This window comes from Herpailurus yagouaroundi, unplaced genomic scaffold, assembly GCF_014898765.1.
Source record: "Herpailurus yagouaroundi ecotype Mexico unplaced genomic scaffold, PumYag 215, whole genome shotgun sequence".
NCBI classification, from domain to species: domain Eukaryota; kingdom Metazoa; phylum Chordata; class Mammalia; order Carnivora; family Felidae; genus Herpailurus; species Herpailurus yagouaroundi.
This window is the reverse complement of record NW_024412446.1, coordinates 9,481,344-9,499,503: the sequence shown is the minus strand read 5'-3', so window position 1 is coordinate 9,499,503 and position 18,160 is coordinate 9,481,344. Positions and strand designations below refer to the sequence as shown.

The following is an 18,160-nucleotide window of genomic DNA, read 5'->3' as shown; positions in this document are numbered from 1 at the left end:
CTCTCTCCTCAAAAATGAATGAACATTAATTTTTTTTAAATCTGGGATGTTATAACTCAATGCTGAGTGCCTGTAGGTTAAGGCTGATTGAAAAAAAAATCCAACCTCCACAAAATCCAGTTTTCTATAGAGTTATTTATTACTTTATCAGGAAGCCAAAGGTTAAAAATCCAATGAAGACAATTTGATATTTTGGCACTTAGCAGAGTGTAAGTTAGAGGTGCTCCTTACTAGAAACTTTGTTTCTCATTTGAACTGATACTATGTTAATTTATTCAATTCTAGAATCTCAGGATAAAGGGAATACATTTTTTTTTTTTTTTTAACATTTATTCACCCTTGAAAGATAGAGACAGAGCGCAAACGGGGGAGGGCCAGAGAGATTGGGAGACAGAGAGTCTGAAGCAGGCTCCAGGCTCTGAGCTGTCAGCACAGAGCCCGACGTGGGGCTGAACCCATGGGCCACGAGATCATGACCTGAGCCGAAGTTGGCAGCCCAACCGACTGAGCCACCCGGGCGCCCTGAGAGGGAATACATTCTGAGGTATGCCCTGTACGTCTAGGGCCATACACCTCTTTGCATCATATGAATTTTAAAGATTCCTAATGCATTTTCTCCTTGACCCTCAGGATGTCCTCAGAGGTTGAAAATTTTATTTTTATTTTTTAAAAGATTTTAAGTAATTTCTACACCCAACATGGGACTGGAACTCACAATCCTGAGATCAGGAGTCATGTGCTGTGAGTGAGCAAGCCAGGTACCCCTAGAGGTTGAGAATTTTAATGCTTCTTTATTTTTTCAAGCATCCTTATTTACTTTTTTTCGTGACCTGTTTGCCTCAAAGGGAACAATACTGTTTGCATGTTTTATTTCAATGAAGACATTAGGAATTGATTTTTAAGCAGCTTTTTAGTTTCTTTTTATAGGCTCCTTGATTCTTTTGCCTGATTAAGATTCTTCTTCTTCTTTTTTTTTTTTGGCTGTCAGAAATGAAATTGAAATCAGCAATCATAGATTAAAAAAGATAGTCGTGGGGTGCCTGGGTGGCTCAGTTGGTTGAGCATCCAGCTCAACCCAGGGTTGTGGGATCGAGCCCAGCATCAGGCTCTGTGCCAAGTGTGGAGCCTGCGTGGGATTCTCTTTCTGTTTGTCTCTCCCTGGGGGGGCCCCCCCCCCCACATGCACGTGCACTCTCTCTCCCTCTCCCTCTCTCTAAAAAGTAGATTAAATGAAAAAACAATTTTTAAAGAGATAGTGCCTGCCTGGCTGACTCAGTCAGTAGAGCATGTGACTCTTGATCTCAGGGTCATAAATTTGAGCCCCACATTGGGCACAGAGCTCACTTAAAAAAACCAAAAAACAACCTTTTCTTAGCAATTGTACATTCTAAATGTGAAGAGAAGGAATGTATGAGCCTGGTATAGATAAATAGCAAGTTCTCCCCACCTCTTCTTGGAAAAGCTGCTGAGACCTGTGGAAAAGGAGAACTCGCTACATTTCCTGAGGTTGAAAAGAAGATTTTAACAAAACGTTAAGCCTTATGCTACTCTGTAAGTGGGATAGCACAGAACATTTTGGGAAAATGAACAAAGTCTCCATGTTGCTTTGTCTTTTATCCAGTATGAGAGTATGCTCCGACTGGTCTGGTCTCTTATGACCTTCTCTTCCTTTTCTGCTGCAGGTGGTGCTGGGCATCTTTTGAGGGTATGTTTTAGCTACAAAGTATTTCAGTTTACCATAAGGAGATGGGATTATCTTTTCTAGACTTTATTTTTTTTCTGATTACTGACTAAATGTGTTTGGGAAATGCTTAAAATCTGCATTTCATATCCTGTGTAATACATCTTTAAATAATAGCCTGCTCTGTTTTTTTTTTTCCAGGGGTGAGCCCCTCCAGACTCCGAATAGGAGATCAAGAGTTTGATTCATTGCCTGCTTTACTGGAATTCTACAAAATACATTATTTGGACACTACAACGTTGATAGAACCAGTTTCCAAATCCAGGCAGGGTAGTGGAGTGATTCTCAGGCAGGAGGAGGCTGAGTATGTGCGAGCCCTCTTTGACTTTAATGGGAATGATGAAGAAGATCTTCCCTTTAAGAAAGGAGACATCCTGAGAATCCGGGATAAGCCTGAAGAGCAGTGGTGGAATGCAGAGGACAGCGAAGGCAAGAGGGGGATGATTCCAGTCCCTTACGTCGAGAAGTATAGACCTGCCTCCGCCTCAGTATCGGCTCTGATTGGAGGTAACCAGGAGGGTTCCCACCCACAGCCACTGGGTGGGCCGGAGCCTGGGCCCTATGCCCAACCCAGCGTCAACACTCCGCTCCCTAACCTCCAGAATGGGCCCATTTATGCCAGGGTAATCCAGAAGCGAGTCCCTAATGCCTACGACAAGACAGCCTTGGCTTTGGAGGTACATAATGTGCAAAATGTAGAAAGAAGAGATCTGCTACAGGGTCTCCCTTTCAGACCTCTTAGAGCTTTATAGGAATGCTGAATACAAGCACCAGCATTGTGATGTTGTAGATGTCGAATCATTAAGTACTGATTTTGGCATTTAATGTTGGGTTTTCTCTTTTTTTGTAGAAAACCTATTTTGAAATGAGTAAGCTTAAAATTGTATAACTGAATGTTCTTATTGATCTACTAAACATACTTTGACCTCTTTAACTCCGCCTAAATTCACAGGAATTAACCTAAAATATTTTTTTCTCATCTGCATTCTAATCTGATTCTTTCTGTTTATCGGTGTTGAAAATAATAAGATGGGCTCTATTAAAGTACTTAAATGGAGTTTTCCCACAAAACCATAATGTTTTTACTTTAGAGGGCATGGGGTTCCTTAGCATTGACTGATTGTGTTCATAAAGTAAGAATTCAGGAGGAACAGTGTAGCATAGTACAGGGGAGAAGAGATATGTACCTAAAAGCATACACTCCAAGGAGCAGCAGGTTTACTTGGCTTTTGTTGTTCGGTACCTTTGACAGGCGGGAAGCCAGTTCCTCCTGAGGAATAAATTCTTGCCTTTTACTGGTGAATAGTTAATCTCGGTAGCCCATCTCCTCTGGCCAACCGTTGCATTGTGTTTATTCTTGTATTCCTCTCTTTAGCACTCATAGCTTTGTCTCCCTGCCTTTCTGAGTTATGCAGAGCGAGGGGTTTAGTGTAAAAGCTTGTACAAAAGTGGTATGCTCTCCTGTCTTTCAGAGCTTACGATAGAATGTGAATTTAAGCAAGGAGCTACCTTTCATAAGCACAGACTGAAGTTATGTGAGTACTGACTAGCAGAGAAGGGGCCAAAGTGTGTTCTTATAAACTGAAATCTCTAAATGCTGTTTTCTTTGGGTTATGTTCATACACTGAGGAGTAAGAGCTGCTTAGAAGTGTTACCGATAGAATAAGCTAGGTTTTATTTGAATCAGTCTCTGATCATACTGGATTTGAAATTTTTCTTTTACATTCTGAATAGTGAATGCAAGAGGGTTAGCTGAGTCATACAGATTTTACTGAAAAATGTATTTTTAAAGTGCTTGTTTTTTGAGATTGTGCTGTGAGTTATAAGTATTGTGTTTCTGCTTTGGCGAGAAACGAATGTGTGTTATCTAGGGCACACCACTTTTTCCCACTTTGAGTCTGGACATACAGCATGATGCTGGGCACATACATGACAGATGTAACTCTTGACATTTACTGCAGACCTTGTTAGCACTGGGCTGGAGTATGAAAATAGCATTCATGAAACAAGCCAGCCAAGACCCTGGAAAGAATAATTATCACAGTACTTTTGTTTCCATTTGCATTTCCTTTTTTTTTTTTTTCTCTTTAAAGTAATCTTAGTACCCAACACGGGGCTCAAACTCACAACCCCAAGACCAAGAGTCACATGCTCTACTGACTAAGCCAGCCAGGTGCTCTTGCATTTCCATTCATTCATTCATTTGAGAGAGAGAGAATGAGAGGGAGAGAGAGAGAGAGAGAGAGAGAGAGACACAGACAGACAAGAGACTTTTAAGCAGGCTCCATGCTTGGTATGGAGCCTGATGCAGAGCTTGATCCCACTACCCTGGGGTCATGACCTGAGCCAAAATCAATAGTCAGACCCTCTACCTACTGAGCCACCCAGGTGCCCCTGCATTTCCTTTCTTGAAAGAGATTTCTTTTTAATGAAGTGTTGTTGTTTTTTTTAATTTTGTGAGAATGACAGAGTGGGGGAGGGGCAGAGAGCGAGAGAAGGGAGTGAGAAAATCCCAAGCAGGCCCTGTGCTGTCAGCTCAGAGCCCAATGTGGGGCTTGAGCCCTGAACCATGAAATCATGACCTGAGCTGAAATCAAGAATTGGACGCTTAGCCAACTGAGCCACCCAGACTCCCCAAGAGAATTGTTTTTAATGATGCCTGCCTTGACTAAGAGATTTTAGTGCTCAAAGTGGTTGAGTTGCTCTCCCTACTATGAAACATAAATCTTGTGAATAACTAAGTAGAAAATAATTTATAAAAAAAAAAAAAAAAAAGAAGGAAAGAAAATAATGTCTGATTTCAGTAAGTTTTGTTTTTTGGTCAGATACTGGTTTTAAGCCACATATATTGATTGCCGAAGATGGCCTCTTTCAAGTTCAATACCCCACAGTAATAGCTTCAAAATACCTCATGTGCTTAAAAACACAGTGTCAGTTTAGCATCATACAATTTTAGAGCTGGAAAGGACCTTAGATATCTTTATCTGTTATATAAAAAGAACTGATGTTTAGACAGATTGGATTGTTCAGACTAATTGGAGGTAGAGCTATAATGAACCCAGATCTCATGTGGTACCTTTTCTACCATGCCCAATCTAATCTCTGATTCTTTTTGTTTTTTAACAGTGCCACTGCCCTTCTCAATGTAGGTTTTGTGTGATTTCACTGACAGCATATCCTCACTTGTACTGTATGCAAGGATAGTTGTGCTCTCAGTACAGTACAGCTGTATCGTAGACAGTTGTCTACAGTTCTCCTTTCCCATGTCTAGTTTTTTATAAGCTGATGCCTTGTCCCTATTGAGGTGAGGCTGGGAGATGAGAGTAGGAGGCTGTGGTGTTCTGACCTTAGCATTCTGGTTTAATAAAAACAAAATAAAGTAAAACATTCATTGCTATATATGACCCACTAGAAATCAAGATCTGTAGACCAGCGAGGTACATTTTAGTGCAGTTTTACATTTAACTTGAAATTGATAAATTAGAATCCTTGCATTTTAGAATTGGTAGGGCCCTAGAGATAACTGTATTAGACCAGCAGTCTTCATAAGTTTTTTTTTTTAAGTTTATTTATGTTTAAGAGAGAGCGAGCAGGGGGAGGGGCAGAGAGAATAGGAGACACAGAATCTGAAGCAGGCTCCAGGCTCTGAGCTGTCAGCACAGAGCCTGACGTGGGCCTCAAACTCACAGACTGCAAGATCATGACCTGAGCCAAAGTCAGATGCTCAATTAACTGAGTCACCCAGGCGCCCCTTCGTAATTTTTTTTTAATGTTTATTTATTTTTGAGAGAGACAGAACATGAGTGGGGGAGGTACAGAGAGAGAGGGAGACACAATCTGAAGCAGACTCTAGGCTCTGAGCTGTCAGCACAGAGCTGGACGTGGGCCTTGAACTCACGCACTGTGAGATCATGACCTGAGCCAAAGTTGGACACTTAACTGACTGAGCCACCCAGGCGCCCCTAGACCAGCAGTCTTCAGACTGCTTCTCAGTGTCATAAGAGTCCCAAGAAGTATGTAGTGAGAGGGGGAATCGAAGGATGCAGGGCTCTGGCTTCAACCAAAGCAACTGTTTTTAACTGTGTTACATATTTGAATCTCTCTAAGATTTTCTTTGAAGAAAGGATTTCTGTACTTAAAAACAGAAATTTAAAAAACAGAGTTCACAAACCACCTGCCCTCACCTTAAAGATGGAATTTTTCTGCATTAGTACATTTATTCTGACCACTCCTCAACTGGAAAATTATTAGATATTTTCTCTTTTGCTATGCACCAGATTTCTCTAGTCAGGTTGAAGGCTTTGGAAAGTAGGGATTGATTCCAGCTAACCACCAAAGTAAGGGTATTCCTCTGCCCACTATAGTTCTGTGGGTCAGTTGGTCATATCTGGGGAGAATATAACTAAATCAGATACCTTCTGTTCCATTCTGGAGCTCCTGAGATTTTAAACATACAAATATGCAGAGTGTTTTAAAGGAGAGATACTGGAAATAACATTAGGGTAGTGCAGTGGCACCTTTAATTTTTGTTCTTAGATTTTTGTGTAATGGTTCCTTGGGAGCTGGAATAGGATGAATCTTATTTTGTGAATTACAGATGTTAAAGTTAATTTGATGCCTCTATAGACTGTCGAAAATAATCAAATTATCTTTAAATGTACTAATCACGTATCTTTCATTCTCTGATTCAACCTGGCATTTTGCCTTTGATAGATGATAAGACTTGAGAGTAATCAAGGAGCTTCTCAGGTATTCTTAGACTTGGACCTGTTCCTCAGGGCACAGATAGGAAAGGAGTAAATGTGCTTTGGGTCCCAGATTATATGCATTAGTGGCTACACCAACTCTACCTCCCCATGTGGAACTCTATGAAACCTAAGTTTTTTATTTTTTTTAATTATTTTTTTATTTTTTTATTAAAAAAAAATTTTTTTTTTAATTTTTTTTTTCAACGTTTATTTTTTTTGGGACAGAGAGAGACAGAGCATGAACGGGGGAGGGGCAGAGAGAGAGGGAGACGCAGAATCGGAAACAGGCTTCAGGCTCTGAGCCATCAGCCCAGAGCCTGACGCGGGGCTCGAACTCACGGACCGCGAGATCGTGACCTGGCTGAAGTCGGACGCTTAACCGACTGCGCCACCGAGGCGCCCCTAAAAAAATTTTTTTTACGTTTATTTATTTTTGAGACAGAGAGAGACAGAGCATGAACGGGGGAGGGTCAGAGAGAGGGAGACACAGAATCTGAAACAGGCTCCAGGCTCTGAGCTGTCAGCACAGAGCCTGACGCAGGGCTCGAACTCATGGACCGTGAGATCATGACCTGAGCTGAAGTCAGCCGCCCAACCGACTTGAGCCACCCAGGCGCCCCGAAACCTAAGTTTTTAAACTTTCCCTGTGTTAGAAAAAAAAAAAAAAAATTGAGATCGGAAAGTGTAAGAACACGAGTGGCAGGTTCTTGCTGTGTCAGTTTGGTTTGTCTTTTCCTGGAATTGTAATTACAGATTTCTGTATTGCTTATTGAGACAGATGTCTACTTTTCCTCTTCTTTCCATTCTTCTTGGACATTACCTTTACTTCAGCTCATAGAATCTCAGTTGGAAAAGACTTTTGGAGGTAAACTAATCTAGCCTCTCAGGCATTAAAGGCAGATCTTCTGGTATCTTCACAGGTGATTTTTTTAAGCATCTGCTTGGATATCTCTACTTTTGGGGAACTTGCTGTCAACACAGAAGTATAGTCCAGAGGTTCCAAACTTTCTTGGTTCGTAGCACCTATAGTGTCTCAGTAACATTTCACAGTGTCCCAGGCCAAAAGAAATACATGACAGTTGCATTTCTTTAGTAGATAGGTTAAAATTTTATATCCTAATAACTTAGTACCCATTTGAAAAATAATAAACATAGTGGAAAGAAAACAATATTTAAGAAAAAAAATTTTAAGTTTATTTTTTGAGAGAGAGAGCGGGGGAAGGGCAGAGAGAGATGGAGAGAGAGAATCCCAAGCAGGGTCTGCACCGTCAGCCTGGAGCCCAATGTGGGGCTTGAACTCACAAACCGTGAGGTCATGACCTGAGCTGAAACCAAGAGTCGGACACTTAACCAGTTGAGCCACCCAGGCTCCCCAAGAAAACAAGATTTTAATTTTAATCTCAAATAACTGCAATTACTTAACTATTAAGACATGTACATCTAGGGGTACCTGGGTGGCTCAATCGGTTAAGCATCCAACTTTGGCTCAGGTCATTATCTCACAGTTCGTGGGTTCAAGCCCTGCACTGGGCTGTCTGTTAGCGCAGAGCCTACTTCAGATCCTCTCTCTGCCTCCCTCTCTCTCTGCCCCTCCCTTGCTCATTCTCTTTCTCACTCTCTCTCTCAAAACTAAGTAAGAACATTAAAAAAAGAAAAAAAAAAAAAAAAGACGTGTACATCTATTAGATGCCATATTGTTTCCAAACCTTGAGATCATTTAGAACACTGCCATTCTTGTTTCTTGTTCCACACTTATTTCATGAGGTGCTTGTTTTTTATTGTAGCTTGCTGCCACCTGGTTTTGCAAAGAGATGACATCTTTGAAAGGAATGTTGTGCAGTCTAGTGTAGAAATTGTCAGCTGCCTTGAGCTAGTAGTTCACATGGCATAATAGATGTCAAGTATTGCTGTTTCCCTCAAAACTTTAACTGTGTCGCGGCACCCTCTGAATTTGTTGCAATGCCTCTCTCTGACACTACAGTTTGGGAACCTTAGGTCTAGTCCATTGTGTTGGGTTTTTTTTTTAAATTTTTTTTTCAACGTTTATTTATTTTTGGGACAGAGAGAGACAGAGCATGAACGGGCGAGGGGCAGAGAGAGAGGGAGACACAGAATCGGAAACAGGCTCCAGGCTCTGAGCCATCAGCCCAGAGCCCGACGCGGGGCTCGAACTCATGGACCGTGAGATCGTGACCTGGTTGAAGTCGGACGCTTAACCGACTGCGCCACCCAGGCGCCCCTCATTGTGTTGTTTTTTAGAAAATCCGTGGGGGGCCTGGCTGGCTGAGTTGGTTGAACATGAAGCTCTTTATCTTGGAGTTGTGAGTTTGAGCCCCACGTTGGGTCTAGAGATTACTTAAAAATAGAATCCTTGGGGCGCCTGGGTGGCGCAGTCGGTTAAGCGTCCGACTTCAACCAGGTCACGATCTCACGGTCCGTGAGTTCGAGCCCCGCGTCGGGCTCTGGGCTGATGGCTCAGAGCCTGGAGCCTGTTTCTGATTCTGTGTCTCCCTCTCTCTCTGCCCCTCCCCCGTTCATGCTCTGTCTCTCTCTGTCCCAAAAATAAATAAACGTTGAAAAAAAAAAAAAAAAAAAGAATCCTTAAGGGAAAGAAAAGAAGAGGAGCACCTGGGTGGCTCAGTCAGTTAAGCATCTGATTCTTAATTTCTGGTCAGGTCATGATCTTATAGTTTATAGGATCAAGCTGACAGCACAGAGCCTGCTTGGGATTCTCTCTCTTCCTGTCTTTCTTTCCCTGTCTCTCTGCACCTCTTCCCTCTCCCCCTCAAAATAAATAAACTTTAAAAAGAAAAAAAAAAAAAGAAAATTCTTTACATTTAGCTAAAAATGTATCTAGTATATGTGGTTACCTCCCCAACTTGTACCAGGGGGATAGGGAACTTAGTTTTAGGTAGTATCGGCTGTGGAGCTAGAGAAGATCTGTTCTGACTTGGACTAGAATTAGGATGAGACCTATTTTCCAGGATTTGTTGAGATGCTTTTTCTTTTCATCCAAAAGCCTACCAGTTAAATCTCAAAGACCTGCCACTTTCTACCAATATAGCCCATGGCAATTTCAGTCCATCTCTGAGGCAAGTGAATCTTTAAGGCCGAACTGTCTGTAGTTGTTTCCATTGATTTGCAAGACTGTAGATGTACCCTAAATATTACCTATTCCCTTAGATCAGAGATCTGCAAACTTTTTCAGTAAAGGGCTTTTCAGACCATACGCTTTCTGTCACAACCACTCAACTGTCATTGTAGCAAGAAAGCAGCCATAGACAAAACAACAGATGAGTTTGCTGTGTTCTGAGAGAACTGTTTACAGAAACAGGGAGCAAGCTGGATTTGGCTCATGGACCGTAGCTTGCTGACCCCTGTCTTGGATTGCTGTCGTTTTCTTAACTTTTGTTCTCCTCCAGCCAAATCTGGAAGTATTTACTAAATGTGTTCTTGGTGTGTTCAAAAATGTTTGAAGACAAGGCCTCTGTATTCCATCTCTGTACGTACTTTTCTCTGGTTCTATTTATATGAATTTGTATGTGTTTTCTGTCAGATCTCCCTGGAATCCTACAGCAAGTCAGCATCAAAGGAACACTGGTTAGATAGTAACTATCCTGTTAGATAGTAGGAACCGAAACTAGAAAAGTAGTCACCTGGAGTTACACCAGCAAAGGAAGGAGATCACACAGTTCCCTGATGTCTCCTCTATTTAGCGAGTACCAAAAATTAATGCTAATTGGGTTCCAGTATTTTTCTCACTATAATGGAAACTCACTGGTTAATATCGATTGGGTAGTCATTTGCTCCTGGACCAATTGTAGATCTGACTCATGTGTACCAAAATTGTGATTTACCTTGGGAACTACACAGAGCTAGGGAAGAAACTAGTATTCATCAAATTCCCTAGGAGTGAAAACACTGAAGTAACCACATTCAGTCCTCTTTATAGATGATGCCATGATTTACTTGCAGGCTTGTGTCTAAGTTCATGACCTAGGATCAGGAGAACTGACTGGACAATAGAACAGTACCTCAGTGAAAGAATCATCACTGTCTCTCCTTTACAGGGTGGTGATAAAGTCTGCCTCATAAAAAGAAAGGTTAACTGTCTCGTGTTTCAAATCCTTTATAAAGTCTTTCTTATTCATTGATAGGCAAATTAGGGTTTTTTCCATCTATAACTTGAATTTTGAAGTCAGTAGTGTTAGAACACAGTTATTACTGCACTTACTGATTAGTACATTCCTTTGTATCTTAAGATTATAGCAATTCTGGAGCAAGTACTCTGTTTTGCTTTCTTTGTCTTTGGAATAGCATGCCAAGCTTGAACCCATATCCATCCCCCTCATCCTCCTTGGTGTGGCCTTGGAAATCCTGCTTTAGTGAGTTGTTGCCTAACAGGAGGAGAAGCGTGAATTCTCGTGTTGTTTCTGATTTGGAGGAAGAACTGCACTTAGCGTAGCCCCTGTTTTCAGACTGCCCTGGCACCTTCTGAGCTCCCCCAGCCTGCATCCTCCAGGCTTGACAGCCACCTATTCTTCCAGACTACGGAAGTACTAGGGCCTCATGTGATCTAAGGATAGTCGTGTTGCCCTTGGGGTTTGCCTTTTCTTGACCCTAGGAATCCCCATGGGCTTTGAATATTGCAGTAGAAAAACTCCATAGGGTACAAAGGGTTATTTAATTTGATAAGATCTTCCTCGAAGTACTTGTACTTAAAGGCCACTTTGGACAGGTTAATTAGCCCAAATGACTGCTTACAATTTTTCTCTTTTATCCACTTAAATCAGAATTAAAAAAAAAAAAGTTCGAATTGTTTTAGAGTTGTGCCATAGCCTTTGTTTCACTCCCTGATGTTTGGGCCTCTCTGCCAAGAACCTGATCGACTATAAAAAAAAAGGTTTTGGATTTCAGAATATGGTGTGGTTTTCCAGAGCCTCTGTAGGGTAGAGCCAAGACACCATGTGCGTTAGAGATGGCTCTGGTGTGTCCCAAGGTCTAATCTATACAGAATCCACCCCTCACCCCTACCAGTACCATCTTGCAATGTTTCTCCGTTTGACCTCTGAAAGAAGAAAAGTCAGCAGGTTCTGTCCTGCTTGTGGAGCAGCTGTTGTGTTTCTGTGGTACTGACAAAAGCAAGAGGCTGGGCTAGTCCACATTTCAACCTGTCCTTCACTTCTCAGAGCTCTGTGGGATGCGATTTGAGATAGCATGTTGAATGCTTAAAAATAAAGACAATGTAACATTGAGAGAAAAGTGTTTAAATCTAGATTTTGGGGGTGCATGGGTGGCTCAGTTGGTTAAGCATCTGACTTAGTTTTGGCTCAGGTCATGATCTCAGGGTTTGTGGGTTCAAGCCCTGCATTGGGCTCCGTGCTTGACAGCATGGGGTCTGCTTAAGATTCTCTCTTTCTCTCTCTGCCCCTCCCCCACTTGCTCTCTCTCAAAATAAAATAAACAAACTTGAAACAAAATGAATAAAATAAACCTAGATTTTGCTATCAAGTAGAATGGTGGACTTAAGGGTATACCCTGAAGAACCATCTTCTAAAAAACGCAGAAAATGCGGGTAAAATATAACAAATTTTCATCTTTTCATTTAAATATGAAATCATTTGAGGGAGTGGGGTTAGGAGAAAAAAATATATGAAATCATTTGGTAAAAGGTACTGATCCTGAGTATACAGCTTGGAGTTTTACATGTGTATTCACCTATGTGATAACCACCCACATGAAAGTATAAAACATTTCCAACACTCCAGAATGTTTCCTCATGTCTCTCTTGTGGGTTTTTAATATCAGTAAAATGATGGATTCAGATATGACAGCTGTTAGGGGTGTTAGATATTGTCAAACTAGCTTCCCCCGCACCCCCCAATGCCAAGTAAGCGCTTCACCCAACATGGGGCTTGAATTCACTACCCCGAGATCAATAGTCACATGCTCTACTGACTGAGCCAGCCGGGCACCCTGTCAAACCAACTTCTCAAACTGGCCCCTTGTCCCCATCTGGAGGGGAACTTAATGTGAGTGGCAGTTTAGACTTTTGACATGAGTGTACACATCCCCTAGGTCTATTATCCTATGTCTAGCTACCAGAATAGCACTTAGCACAACATGAGTGTTTTAGTAGAAAATACAAATAAATACTAAGATGGGGAAAAGAAGTCCTACACTCGATATAATTGACCTTAGCATAGCAAGAAGCTAGTGGTGTGATTGGGGGCTATAGGAACATCTTGACTTGTCATGGTTGGCTTGCTTGGACATCAGGAACTTTGAATTCAAAGATTGCTTGGAATAAAGAACCCTGGTGCTAGCAGCCTTGTAGGGACTGCATTGTGCATGTGGATGCAAGAATGGACGTGCAGCATCTTTTCTTCTCCCCTTAAACCATCAGCCTCAATCTTTACAACATCAGCAGACTACACTGCTGCCTTTTCTCACCCTTATATTTTATCCCTTTTTCTCAGATATTCTCTAGTTTCTGTCTTCCTTTTTTCCGCACCCTATGGTCCCCACAACCACCTTAGGCCTCTGTAGTTCTCAGATAGTTCTTCAGGAAATTATAGACAGACCAGTAGACAATCTGTTCTTCTGTAAGATCAAGCTGGTTTTGCAGAAGGCTCTGGTCCTAAACTCGAGTTCACTTAAGCAAGTGGTTGACCTACAGACATTCTTAGGGAATCCTGAAGGTCGTGGGAGCATAATTTGAAAGTTCCTGCTGTGGTAGAAAGAGCATAAATTAATTGGCTTTGGAGCCAATACTTCTGGGCTCAAATCCCAGCCCTGCTCCTGGCTATGTGACCTCAGGTATATCCTGTAATTGCTCTGAACCTCAGTTTTATCATCTATAAAATGAAAATTTTGTTTTACAAGGTTATTATAAGGACTACAAATAGTGTATATAAAATATTTTGTACAGTAGGGGTGCCTGGCTGGCTCAGTCAGTAGAGCATGTGATACTTGATCTCAGGGTTGTGAGTTCAAACCCCATGTTGGATCTTGGAGCTTACTTAAAAAAAAAAAAAAAAATCCTCTACAGTACTTAATGAAAGTTCAGTAAATAGTAGCTATTAACTTAATAAAGCCAAATGAACAGTTATGCTTAGAAACTTCTTGTATGCTCAGAACTCAGATATTGATAATTAAAGGGTAAAGTTCTTTAGTCCAGTGTCATACGGGGCCTGATCTCACCATTTGTTCAATATTTTGCCACAGGATGAATCCATTCATCAGACTGATTTTGTCTTAAGTTTTATAGGAGAATAGACTATATCCTAGATTGTCAAAACTTTATAGTTGATGTTGCAAAGGAAAGTTTTTCATAACAGAAACGAAAACGTAATGTCTCCTTAATGAATAGGTACCAAGTGGCATTGAAGGAGCAACAAGGTCTGTTAGTACATGGTAGGGTGGGGGTGGAGAGCTGGCAGGCAGTGGCCTGCCAAGTAGAGCTTGATGAAGAAGATGGGGACTTTGCAGGGAGCTGATGGAATTTGGAGTTTTGGCCTATACCTGCCCAAGTGGGAAAAGCCTTGCCTTGATAGGAAGGTGATAGAACTTCATTTTCTGGGACCAGATGAAGTTGATTTCCATGATTATCTTCTCTGCAAGCACTAGTAGGTAGTGATATGTATACACCAGTGGGTTGAGGGATTGTGCTGCTGCTTGTATGCCAGTAGGGGTGGGGGATCTCTCCTCCTAGGCCATGGCCTGGGGGGCAAGCAGGAATCTAAGGGCAGTGGGTACCAGAAAAAAGAATACCGGCTCATTCTGGTTGGGATTGCTCTTCCAGAGATGATTAAAATTTCCAAAAAGTGTCATTTTTTAGGGCCCTTTCTATTTTCTGTACTCTGTGTTTTTCTGCACTGCTAAAATCACTTCTTCCTTCTGCCTGCACTAACCACAAGTAATCAGTCTGGTGGCTGGGGCTTGGGAGGCAGCAAATAGCCATTTCTATAATGTCAGCCCTAGAGCAATCACGTGGGCAGGGTATGCCTAACCAGAGAATGGAGTTTTTCAGTTTGCATTCATAACACTGGAAATAAAGCGCTTTCCTTATTCTCCTCCTGCAGGTCGGTGAGCTGGTAAAGGTTACGAAGATTAATGTGAGTGGTCAGTGGGAAGGGGAGTGTAATGGCAAACGAGGTCACTTCCCATTCACACATGTCCGTCTGCTGGATCAACAGAATCCTGATGAGGACTTCAGCTGAGTATAGCTCAACAGTTTTGCTGACAGATGGGAACAATCTTTTTTTTTTTTTCCAATTGTCATCTATACGATTTTCTTACAGACGTCAAAGCAGTCTAGTTTATATAAGCATTCTGTTACCTGTGATCTTTTTTAGACTGAACTACTCCATCTCTAGTCTCATTTACCATATTCAGGGTACGAAACTGGAGGGCTCGTGTGTTAACTTCTGAATTGGCAATTTTAAGCGATAGCAGCCATGCCTGAGTGTATCAGAAGGGATGGGTATTTTGCCTCCTTTCCCTCAGGTAGTGCAGATCAACCTGTGGAAAACTGATGGACAGGAGAGGACTATTGGACACTGCTTACCCTGATTTACTCAATGGTTTTGTTTTCATTTTGAAACCATGCTAGCAAATGGCAATAGACTGTTCCCTTCCACCCCCATGAAGTAATATTGCACCGTGTGAATAGGAAGTACCCAGTGGGATTGCTTTTTCATTTATAGAACATGACCACTGTGTGACTCATTCTGACAGTTCAGATCCTGAGATTTCTGAGGACACTACTAGAGGCATTTGTCTTCCTTCCTAGTCAATGCTTCATACTTTTTCTTGGGATTCTTTAAATCCTTGTCATTCTTTTCCCCTAAACCTACAAATAGGTTCATTCTTGAGAAAAGTATTTTTCATTCCAGATGACAAGCAGGATGTGCAGAGCACTTTATTCAGTGCATAGCTTTAAGCCAGTATTGGATTCACTGAGTGGACACCCAAACTCCCAGCTTTCTGCCTTCCCTCAAGGGGTCATAGGTTCACACTGCTACCACAACTAAACAGACTCCTGGCTAATGGGATCCAGTAGGGCCATTTCTTCTGAGTGCCAGTATCCTATTAGGGAACTCTCTGAAATTCTTAGCTTCTACTTGCTTGGAGTGGAAGGACCAATCACTTAGAATATTCCATAGAGGGTTGTAGGGCCAAATTCTGCCCTTTGCTTTATGTGCAACTTGTATACAAGTCAGATTAAAATTACATGAGTTTGGGGTAGGGTTAGCGCTTTTAAAAACATTTGAACCAATCATGAATTATGTAGTATTCATTTTACATGGCCAGAATAGTGCTTGAAGTGCATTACGTTATCAACTGCCTTCATTTTTGGCTCTTTTTCTTTGTGTTCCAGTTTAGTTTACAAATCCTTTCAAGTATGGAAGGTTTATGTGGGGTCAGGTGCTCCAAAGAATTGACTTCTGAGACCAAAAATGATCTAGGCTATTTAGACTACAATATGAAACCTTAAAAGTTAGTTCCCAGTCTAGAAAGGCACTTACTGGTCTATGGTGTGGTATGACCCATAGAAACACCTTATATTTTGCTTTGGGCCTCATTTTAGAAAAGTAATGTATCTTTCTCATTGTTTCTACATAGGTTAATGATTAATATGCATTCTTTGAACTATACCAAATCATGGTATCCCAGTGACTAGCACAATGCCTGGCATAGTCGGTGTGCAGATGTTTGTGTGAGTGAATGAGGGGTGTGCAGAAGCTCATACGGCACAGGGAAGCCAGCTGACACAGGATTACATACCACAAGCAAACTAATGAGTTGACGCTAATTTATTTTTACCTCACACTAAGGTAATGCTTGATAAATATATTAATACTTAACTTTTAAAAGTTAGCACAGTGCAATGCACGTAGTGGGTGCTCAATAATGTTAAATGAACATATTTGCAATACTAGACTTAATTCCATCTGACTACTCTTAAATTTTCAGTTAGAGCATAGATACTGTAAAATCCAAATCCAAATACGCATTAAATTAAATCTTGTTTTCCTGAAAGTATGACATCTAAAATACTTGTAGAAAAACCTTGTCATAAACTGATTTGAATGTTTGTATTTTCTTTTGCCTTTGACTTTGATATTGGCTTGGATATGTCTCTTTTCATCATATGTAATATTAGTGGAACATTCAACTCTACCCAAATCATAAGAATTTCTCAATGATCAGTTTGATCAGTTGTCTGAAGCCATTATATGAACTGTTGGGTTGGATTTGGCTGGGTGTGTCAGTTGTTAGACCTTAAATCAAAGGACTTCTAAAAAGTATCTTCCAAAAGCAAATGCTAGAATCCTATTCAAGTGCATATGTACATTGTCACAGAGCAAGTAAACTGTAATTGGCTGCTATATTTTATATAATCATTTCTGCAAAAGCCCAGTTTTTGGATACTAATATTTGACGTGGTTAATTCTTATTAATTTGTTGGAATTGTTTATTGTTAATAATGCAAATAGATAATTTTTAATTATCCTTAAGTAACATTTCACTATTAATGGTTTGAAATGGGTGGTCAGCAAACCAATTTGAAATAAAATATGAACATGTGCCATTGTATTATAACACTATACACTTTCTTGACAGTTAAATTTAAAAAAAAAAATGTTTTTTTGTAGCATGTATTGTATATGTTTATAGTATATGTAGTAAATAAAAATATGGCCAAATGTTTGGCTTGGTGATCTTTTGAAGAAAGTAATCCTTGAATATTTTTCACAAAAGAGCTAAATCTTTTATGCTTAGGGAATAAGAGGTGTGTACATTCAACAACCTACAAACAATCATATAATCGGATAAAGGAACAATTATGTATAATCTGTGGGTACTCATTAAAGATGAGGTTAATCATTGGTGATATTTTGAACAAGGGTCTCCAGAAGTTATGAAATAAATTGATTTGAGAGGAACATAAGAGATTATGTAATGATCAAAAAGCTGGAATAATGTGGACAGAGAACATCAAACTTGTCCAGAAATGGTTATATGTGGGTGTAGAGAAAGTAAGGATATGGTAGGGGACTTTATAAAGCAAATGAGAAATTTAGACGTTATATAATAGGTTTTTAGAATGTTAGTGTGGATAGATACACAGTTTAATTTCTCCTTTTTTATGTAAGTAGCACATTTTCAGGATAGATAATTTAGTAAATACCAAAAAAAAAAAAAAAGGTTAAACGTTATGTTTTTTCCATCCTTTCTCAAAGCACGTGTATATATCGAGACACACAGTATGACACTATATATACCTAACAGGTTGACATTATCCTCTAGTTTTGTGTCCTATGGGTGGTGAAGTTTTAAAATGAAAAGGACAGGGACACCTGGGTGGCTCAGTCAGTAGGGCATGCAACTCTTGACCTTGGGGTTGTGAGTTTGAGCCCCAAGTTGGGTATAGAAATTACTTTCAAAAAATGAAATGAAAAGGACAAGCTTTGCCAATTACTTGGACCCAAAATAAAACGTCTCATTACCGTTGTAGACAAAGCAGATTGTCAACCCGGAGTTAAATAAAGGAATCTCCCCCAAAGGGAGCCAACTTTGGCATATACAAGCTTAACAGCAAGGTGATTTAAGTATGTTTTGACTTTTTATCAATAAAAAATAAAGTGTTAAAATCTTGTTTTAA

At 40.5% G+C, this 18,160-nt stretch overlaps 1 protein-coding gene across 2 annotated transcripts in view; it reads left to right on the top strand.

Moving 5' to 3' along the window:
• CRK (CRK proto-oncogene, adaptor protein) overlaps positions 1-18,160 on the top strand; it is a 26,841-nt gene extending 8,681 nt beyond the window's left edge. The window contains exons 2-3 of one of the 2 annotated variants that reach the window (XM_040455474.1): positions 1,883-2,418; positions 14,574-18,160. In XM_040455474.1, the coding sequence (XP_040311408.1) occupies positions 1,883-2,418; positions 14,574-14,711 (674 nt within the window). In that variant the 3' untranslated portion in view covers positions 14,712-18,160. The remainder of the gene's footprint in view (positions 1-1,882; positions 2,419-14,573) is intronic. The other variant, XM_040455475.1, reaches the window with a different exon arrangement.